We start from the raw sequence: 9,647 nt of genomic DNA on the forward strand, positions 1-9,647 counted from the left end.
ATGCTAGATTCAGCACACTGTCCGTGCAGAAGTCTTGCTGCAGGGAGACCTTCAGCACATACTACTTAGAGAACGTGGGAGCTAGAGGGGGCCTCAGAGACCACCTAATCCAAGTATTTCATTTTACACATGGGGAAACTGAGTCACTGCGAATGATCTGCTCAAACGTACCCACCTAGTAGGTGGAAGAATTGGAATTTGAGCCCAGCCACAACTTGGTGAATTTAAGACCACTCCAAAGCGGTGCCTTCTTTCCCAGAAGTCTGTCACAGTCCTTTCCCACAGCCCCTTCCTTCTCCCCGCCCCTCCAAAGGATGCTCCTCCCTCTCCTGTGTGGGAGGGGTAGACACAGCGAGGCAGGCGATCGATCGCTCGGTTTTCTGCTAGGAGCGTAGCCCAGCGGCTGAGGCGAGCTCTGAGTGATCGACACATTTTCACGTGCTTCATGCCCGGAAAGACGAAGGACGCACCGTAAGGGACAGGAATCGGGTGAGGATGATACAGTGAGTGTGTCGGAGAAAAGCATGTGGGCCACAAACCCACGAGGCTACAGCTGAGAGGGGAAACTAAGAGTCAGGAAACTGTAGGTTGCGACGCGTGCGCGATACCTAAGACCAGCTTTGGGAAGGAAGCCGTGGGAGAGCACCCTGCGCCTGCGCGGTAGTGAGGCTGCGTTAGGCGGAGGTTTTTGCACCTGCGCAGTGTGATTTAGGTGGAGCTTAGTACGCCTGCGCCATGTTAAAGAGGCTTGTGGTGGGCGCTGAGACGCTTGAGAGGCTGTGCCGCTTGTAGCTGTGTCTCCCTCTGTTACTTCCGTTGCCCAGTTGATTCCCTTAGTGGGCCTGGGTCTCAGGGGAAGCTTGTGGCCTGGGGCCTGAAACCTTTGTGGACGGATACTGCTTCTGCCAGAATCGGGGAGGGGTTTGAATTCCAGCCTTGCCACATTGCAGCTGTGTTTCTTTGGGCAAGTTCCTTCCCCTCTCTGGGCCAAACTAAAGAGACGTTGGAGTTGATGGACAAGGGCCCCTTTCTCATTTTATGGTCTTCCCTCTTCCCCTACTGTCCTGCCAGCCCAGTGTCAGGGGCCTATGAAATAACCATGTGCCTGTAAATGGGAACCGCGACTATCAGCGCGCCCTGCGGGGTCCAAGAGGATCATGCCATAGGGGCTTCTGAAGTGATTGTTGAAATTTAGGGGGTTAGGTATGTTCAACGTGGAGAAAAGACTTGGAACTATGAAATCAGCAAGCATTTATTAAGCACTTACTGTGTACTAGGCACTGTGGTAAGTGCTGGGTATTCAAAAAAAAAAAAAGACCTTAAACTCAAGGAGCTCACTGTGAAATTAGTGAGACAGCATGCAAACAGCTAGGTATGAGGCAACAGGTCAAATCAACAGACGTTTATTGGTCACTTACTATATGCCAGTTGTGCTAAGCTACAAAAGGGGAGAGGGGTAAAGGATAGGACTGGAGGGGTCGGACCATTCCCTGCCCACAAGAAGCTTATGGTCTGGAACAGACAACATACAAACAACTAGGTACAAACAAGATAAACCAAGTTGGAGATGCTCTTAGAAAGAAGGACACTAAGATTAAGGGGAGTGGAAAAAGTTTCTTAAAGTCTTCAAGTTGTTAAACAGTCAGGACAGAGCTAAAAACGATGTGATCGTCCAGACCTTCTTCAACCTAAGGAAAAGTTTGCAATAACTTTTAGCTTTCAGAAGTAGAATGAGCTGCCTTAAGATGTTCCTCTTGTTAGGCAACTTTAGATAAAGGCTAGGTACCCACTTGTAAGGGGGATTCCTGTTATACTGGGCAAGATGGCCTCATTCTGTGAATATCATTGTCTTCTGGCTTCTGCAAGTTGGCAAACCCGGTCTCTGATGCTTACAACACCCTTGATCCTCTTCTTAGTTTATTGACAACTGGATTCTCTTCCTTTAAGTTCCAGACTCAGCCCCACATCCATGAAGAAGTTAGCCCAGAAATCTTTCCCTTCAGCTGAAGGTGACCTCTCCCATTCATTAAAGCATCTTGTCCTTTGCCCTGGTCGAGTTTTACCTAGAACCATACTTATCTGTGAATAGTCCTCATCCCTTCTATATTACAATAAGCTCCTTAAAAGCAAAGACTGCCTTGTTTCCATCTTTTTTTATCTCTAGCACCTAAGTAATTGTCAAATAACCTTTAGCCCCTCATTGTTCCAGGTGTACCAGGTACACCAGGTTCCTATGAATTCTGTCCCTACAAGGGTTTTTCTACCTACAAAGGGCAGCAAATTTTACCAGCGTTAAAAGTCAATGAAAAAGAGGGAAAAAGGAGGGATAGGATGAATGAATTAATGAATATAAAAGCACTTGTTAGGTTCTTACTATGTGCAAAGCATTGTGTTAAGTGCTAGAGATACAGATAAAAAAGCAAGACAGTCCTGCTCTCAAGGGATTCACATTCTAATAGGGAGAACAACACATTTGGGGAAAGTAATGCAATGTTTAGAGCCTGAATTTGAAGTCGGAGATACCTGAAGTTGAGCTCTGATGCTCTGTGGCAATATGGGAAAGGAAACCTATTTTCTCCTTTGTAAAATGGGGATTGTGAGGAAAGCACTTTGTAAACTATAAAGCTGTATATGTAAATGTGACCTGCTATTATCATGTTCCCTTTAGTGAGGTGGGAAAAGCATAGAATGGAGAGTCAAGGTTCTGGTCAAGGTTCAAGTCTAGGTTCTAGCCCCAGTTCAAACTAGTTGTTTGGCCTTGGATGTGTTACTTCTTTTATGCGGTCCTCATTGTCCACTGTAAGAAACCAGAGGATTGGGTGGCAGCGATCTCTAAAATCCTCTCAGGTCCTGAGATCATGTAACTTATGTCCCTAGTCCCATTCTTTTAGGGCCCTGCTCACTCTTTTCCAGGGTAATAATAACTTATTCAGTCAGTCATGTTCAACTCTTAGTGACCCCATTTGGGGATTTTTTGGCAAAGATACTGGAGTCATTTGCCATTTCCTTCTCCAGCTCATTTTATAAATGAGGAAACTGAGGCAGACAGGGTTAAGTGACTTGCCCAGGGTCACAAAGCTAGTGTCTGAGACCAGATTTGAATTGAGGAAGATGAGTCTTCCAGAGTCTAAGCTCAGTGCTCTATCAACTGCACCACCTAGCTGCCCCAATAATAATAATGTCTCTAACTCTCTTCTTAGCAAAAAACACCCCTGCGTCAGGGCGTCTCAAATTATAACTTCTCACTCATTTCACCAAACTCCTACAGAGAGAGAGAGAACTATAAGACAGCATTAAACTTAGAATCTGAAGATCCAGTTTTGAGACCTGGTAACATTTGAAGGAACCCTGCACTTGAAATGAGGAAAACACTGTGTAAATGTTAAAGCACTGTATAAATGTGCACTGTTATGATTTATTAAATGAATGCTAAAATTGCAGGGAGAATTAACTGGTCACCCTGCACTGCGTTTGAGGTTGGACTAGGTGACCGCTAATGTCTCTTCTAAAAATGAATCAGAAGACCCAGGATCAGGTACTCCCTCTGATACTTACTAGCTATGGGTCACATCTCTTTGACCCTCAGTTTTCTCATCTTTAAAATTCAGAGAGTTATATTTGCCCACATTTAAAACCACTCCTTGCTTTGTAGATTTGAAAGTGCTGTGTAAATTAAATCTACAGTTGGTATTCTGGTAGGGAGTAGATTGTCTACAGAATCCTTTAGCTTAGAAGGTTAGGACTCTTAATGCCTTTTTTCTTGTCCACTATTTGACTCCCTTCTTCTGTGCCAAACTATTAAATACAGATCATTTGTTTTCCGTTTCCTTTTGCCTTGAATTTGACAAACTCTAGATCCCAGGGTACTCTACAGTTCTTAATATGGAGTTTGCTTCCAGCTCCCATATAAAGTGTAAAACTTAGAAATCTACCCATTCTTGCAAATAGACCTGCCTGCTATCAATCCAGGAAATCTAGAGTTATTGTCCTGAGTATCCCCTGGCCTAGCTCCACTTCCAAATTGAGATGACCCAATGAAATACAGTGACCGTGAAAATAAAAGGTTTGGGGGTTTTTGTATTTCCATATTTCTAGGTTTTCACTAGACAAATTATGAGAATGAATGAAAAGGTATTGCGTGCTTACTGTGTACCAAGCACTGTGCTATGTCAGTCATAGTAAAATTATAATGAAGACATTAGTGTAGAGAAGGATTTTCTACAGTTTACAAGTTTTGTTTGTTTCCTAACAGCAAATTCATGAAGATCATTGCTGAGAAGAAAGAAATCTACCAAGCAAACTGAGCCATCTTGTGAGCAAAATGTCAGAAGCCAGTCTTTCTGACAATAAGATGTCAGCAACATGTTCCCTCTCAGAAGAACTCAGGGACTTGCTCCCACAGACCAAAGAGGACTTCAAGTTAGACTTCAGTGAGAAGGTTGAAAAAAGTGTAGTAGTATTACTTCATCAAGCTAGAGAGCTTTTCTATGAAGGAAAAAAAAATGAATGTCTGAAGACAAGTGAAATAATAAGAGATTACTCCTGGGAAAAACTTAATACTGGAAATTGGAGGGATGTGGACAAAGAATGGAGACGAGTTTATTCTTATGGGTGTCTTTTGAAAGCTCTTTGTATGTGCCTCAAAACTGATGACATAGCAGAAGCAATCAGAGTCTGTGACATGGGTCTGTTGATGGGAGCATCCATACTGGGGAACATTCTGGTTAAAGTAGTCAATGTCCTTCAGAAGCATCTTCAACATGGGAAAAGACCTTCTGAAACTGGGATTGAGGAACTGAGCAAAAAGGTATTAATTTGACAGATTGTTACTGAATTACATGTAATAGATGCTAACATAGTGGTTCCTATAAAAGCAGAATCTCAGATTCCTTCCAGGCTAAATGTCTGTGGCCCACTTACCTGAGCTGTTCATGGTTGATGAACTATAGAACATGTTGTTTTGAGGCAGACATTGATTTTGCAAATGAAACATTTCAGCCCATTTTCTTGGTTTATTTGCAATTTCTCCAGCAGCAATTTTCCATTGCTTTTTTTTTTTATGTATCATTTATGGTCTCAAAGAGAAACACCTCAGACACTGTGTAGGAGTGAGTTGCAGCCGCTTTTAGTCCATTTTGTACACATCTTTATTGGTCAGCTAGCTGAATTATCACTCACTTTTCTTGTTACATCTGCTTCTATTTTGTTTCCTGTTGTTGAATTTGTAATGGAAATTGCCATAAACTAACTTTTTCTGACTCATGGATGCTGCCATTTGAGTACATGGGATTTTTTTGAGATGCTTATATTATTGCCCCAGACATATTACCTTAGTTAGAATCAGTATCTTAAATGTGTTTTGCCAAAGAATACCTCCAGCCATGGTTTATGGCTGGTTTAAATCTGAGTTGTTTAAAAGTATCAGAATCAACTAGCTTATGTTATTTTCCTAGCCCTCCACTAAAGTTGTTGTAGGTATTGTAGTCACACCTGATGATGCTACTGCCTAATAGGTCTCAGTTCAAATAATCAATCATTCATTCAAAAAATATTTTAACACAACCAAAGAAAGTACTGTGGAAGCCGAATTGTTTTTTTTTTTCTCTTCTGTTGAGTTTTGTTTGCTCTTTCTGATGGTTCCTCCTATTGGTTTTAATTTCTACTTACAACATCACTAATGTGAAAATATGTTTACTATGAATGTAAATGTATAGCCTATATCAGATTGTGCACTGTCGTGGGGACGGTGATAGGGAGGAAGGGGGAGAAAAATTTTAAACTCAAAAGCATATGGAAGTGATTATTGATAAATCAAAATAAATTAATTAAAAAATAAGTATTTTAAGTTCTGTGCTGTGAGAAACATGAGAGAAATGTACATGTTTTCTGCCCTTAGGGAAAGACAGCAGAAATGAAAAAATTAAATAATAGCCTAAGTCAGAATATGACTAAGTGCTGAAGTGTATAGTATAGATTATAAGTATAATAGGAATTCAAAGAAGAAAACATGAATATTGGCTGGGAACAATAAAGGAATTCAGCCATCATTTATAATTGCCTGCTATGTTACCAGAACGGTGCTAGATGCTGAGGAAAATATATAGCTTACTAAAAAATGGTTCCTGCTGTCCAGGAGCTCCTGTCTAGTAGTAGAAATGAGGCTTGAAGGATAGAAAAGATCTGAGATGTAGCAAAATAATGGAAATTAATATTTCTATAACAACAACAATGCTGGGAAGTAGGTGCTATTATTATCCAAAGTTAACAAATGAAGAAACTGGGACAGGCAGAGGTTAAATGACTTGTTCAAGGTCACATAGTTAGTGTTTGAAGGATTTGTACACAAGTCTTCCTCACTCCAGACCCAGTGCTCTATCCACTGAGCCATCTGGCTGCTCAGCAGAAAGAGTTAGAAAACCTAGGTTCAGATTCTGACTCTACTGTTTACCTTTGTGACCTTCTGGTCCTCATACTATGTATGTAAAACGAGGAAATCTTAAAGATTCTTTCCTAAATTCTAAGTCCTGTAGGAAGGCAGAAAGGACATGAGAAGGTATTATAAACAGGAGCATAAGTAAAGAGCTAGAGCCTGACACATGAAGAGGTTGAGCTGATGCAAATGAAAGATATGTATCATAGGGGAAAATCCATCCTTTTTTTCCCCTCTAGACAGTGGGGTTAAGTGACTTGCCCAGGGTCACACAGCTAATAAGGGTCAAGTGTCTGAGGTCACATTTGAACTCAGGTCCTCCTGACTTCAGGGCCAGTGCTGTATCCACTGCACCACCTAGCTGCCCCAAATCCATCCTTTTAAATAAATTTTTGACTCTAAATATTGTTTCTATCTCTGACCATTGGGAAGAAATGTAGGACATCTGAAATATGTATTTCTTGGGAAGTTTATATGTTTGTATAGCAGTTTTCCTTAGAAATTACCTTTTCTTTACCTCCATTGCTAGGAAATAGGTACTTTCTTAAGTTTGTGTAAACTATGCGTAAATAGAGTTTGCTATAACTCAAATTCTGTCTTTATATATAGAAAACCAAGAGTGACCATACATTGACTCCAGCTGTGAAATTAGGAACTGCAGTTCCACAACTACAGTGCCCTTCACTTGAGTTTTTTAGGAAAAATTATTTGGTTCCACAAAAGCCTGTTATTTTGGAAGGGATTGCTAACCACTGGCCATGCATGAAGAAATGGAGGTAAGTAGCAAAAGTAAATAAGTTGATGTCATTTTCCCCATTTTGTGCCTCCCCAGCAGGTTGATGAATATATATAGTCTATATACCCAAACCCCAAAAGTCTTAATAAACAAGTTACCACTGAATCTAAGAGTTTATGTTTGTGATTAAAAAAATCATTTAGTTCTCTTATTCTGTACCATAGGCTGCAAGATTATTTTAAATTTTTTCTCCCTTCCCATTCTTGTGCGTGTTTACATTTTAGGTCTCCTTTATACTAAATCAGATACATATTAGCACTTCAATGCTCTGGGCCTCATTTTCCCATCTATAAATTAGAGATAATAGTACTTGCACAGAAGTGTTATGAAGAAAGTACGTTGTCAACCTTAAAACAGTATAGAAACATGAGTTATTATCATTATTTTGGGGGGCTTTCTGGTACGATAGAAAGAATTATTATCACCATAGAATGTCTAGCAGTAGACTGAGTCTACCTTCTGAGGACTAGCTTATCTAAGTATGGAGAGGTTTCTTACCTGTAAACCAGCCACTTGGTGATGAATTCTTTGGCCATGGAAACCCATGAAACAAAGAAAGATACAAAGTGTTCTTCAGACCCCGGTGGCCCTCTTCCACTTCTGCAGTGACAGTGGCAGAGTAGCAAGGAAAGGGGCAGAGGGTACTAAGAATCACTTTTTAGACCATCTGTAAATATTAATTAGATATGCTAAGTGTGAGGTCTTTGTCCAGTGACCAAAGAGTGCTCATACTGCTGGAGGACCCAAATTGTACAAATTTTTATATTCTCCCTATAAATGAAATCAGAAGGAACAAATAAGTTACAACTAAATAGAAGAAGGCTTGTAGGTATTCTTTGGAGGGGCAGTAAAAGGAGTTGCTGGAGTTGGTTTTATCTTATGGTGAAAGGCAACAGGAAACATTTTTTCATGGGATATTGATCGTCGCATATTGCAGTACTCATGATAAGTATTTGCAAAGAAACTACCATAAAAATAATTGTACCTTACATACTGACATTATTAGAGAGAATAGAGGTAGAAAAATTATGTGAAAAACTCTATAAGGCTTTCCCAATTAAATTGATATACATTTATATGACCATTAAAGTTATTGCTTCAACAAAAAGATTAGAAAAAATTGAGGTTATTGAGAAATCTTTGGGAAAGCATGGTTCAGGAAGCAGTGAGAGAAGCCAGACTTACAGACTACACAGAAACTTCATGACTTTCTGTCATGAACACTTCAAGAAATGAATTTGTAGGTGCTAGACACAACATCAAATAACATCACAAAAAGTGAAATTCATTTTATTTTAGCAGACAGGAAAAGATTCATTATTATGTATGTTATTTTTCTTCCCCTTCTGGTGGACCATCTCCCCACCCCCCACCTCCCACTCACCCTGGAGACCTATACAGTCCTTGAGAATCATAGTACTACTCTGTGATTTGGACTTCCTTTGGAATAGAAATGAACTTGGGTTTGCTATGTGTTTCAGGAGCTTTCCAAAAAAGGGAATTTTGTATTAGGGGCTGCTAGAGGCTTCCTCCCTCCCCCCCAACGTTCACTGACTTTCCTACCCTACTGAGGGACAGTCTTCCATACCTACAAAAGGAATTTACAGCTGCTAGAGAGACAGCATTCTGCTTCCCACTGGGGCTTCACAGTCTGAATAACTGACTGATCGTTATCTCCTCTGACTGATAGAAGAGATCCTGGTTTGTTTCCCCCATGTCCTGATTTAGTCCGTTGCTGCCCCTCTAGCCCTAGAGTTGTGTGCTTGCCCATCTTCTTTCTGGAGGGCTGAATCTAGGAATTCTTGATATCCAAGGATTCTTATTCTTCCACTGTTACCATATAGTTCCATCTTCATAATAGTTGGAGATAGAGGTCCCAGTTTGCTCTTCCAAACCATGGATCTGCATTTTGTAGCTTCCCTACCTCCAGTGCTAAGTGTTTGATCCTCTTCTAAGAGAATGAAGCATTGAAGTGGCTTAGTGGATAGAGCACTGGACTTGGAGTCAGGAAGTCCTGAGTTTGAATCTTGCCTTACACATTTACTAGCTGTATGGTCCAGAGCAAGACACATATCCTTTCTCTTGGCCTGCTTCCTCAGCTGTAAAATGGAGATAACAGCACTCCTTCATGTATCTTCAGTCTCTCCCCGTCCACTGGCTGCTTCCTTTTGCCTACAGACATGCCTGTGTTTTCCCTATCCTCAAAAAACCCATCCTTAATTCATCCATCCCTACTAGATATCATCCCATATCTCTCTTCCCTTTTATGGCTAAATTTCCTTGAGAAGGCCAACTATAGTAGGTGTCTCCATTTACTTTCCTCTCTTTCTCTCTTTTTTTATTTTCTTTTTTTTATTAATTTATTTTGATTTATTAACAATTGCTTCCATAAGCTTTTGAGTTTTAAATTTTTCTCCCCCC

General features: G+C 40.6%; 1 protein-coding gene across 4 annotated transcripts in view; it reads left to right on the forward strand.

Annotated features, from left to right (window-relative positions):
• The first annotated feature begins 346 nt into the window (after window positions 1-346).
• The window catches only part of KDM8 (lysine demethylase 8), a 29,264-nt gene continuing 19,963 nt past the window's right edge, over window positions 347-9,647 (forward strand). For 3 of the 4 annotated variants that reach the window (XM_027863200.1, XM_027863203.1, XM_027863204.1), the window contains exons 1-3: window positions 347-489; window positions 4,253-4,807; window positions 7,040-7,206. In XM_027863200.1, coding sequence (XP_027719001.1) covers window positions 4,322-4,807; window positions 7,040-7,206 — 653 coding nt within the window. In that variant the 5' untranslated portion in view covers window positions 347-489; window positions 4,253-4,321. Of the gene's footprint in view, window positions 504-4,252; window positions 4,808-7,039; window positions 7,207-9,647 lie in introns of all 4 variants that reach the window. The other variant, XM_027863201.1, reaches the window with a different exon arrangement.

This window comes from Vombatus ursinus, unplaced genomic scaffold, assembly GCF_900497805.2.
Source record: "Vombatus ursinus unplaced genomic scaffold, bare-nosed wombat genome assembly UNPS02014770.1, whole genome shotgun sequence".
Lineage (NCBI taxonomy): Eukaryota > Metazoa > Chordata > Mammalia > Diprotodontia > Vombatidae > Vombatus > Vombatus ursinus.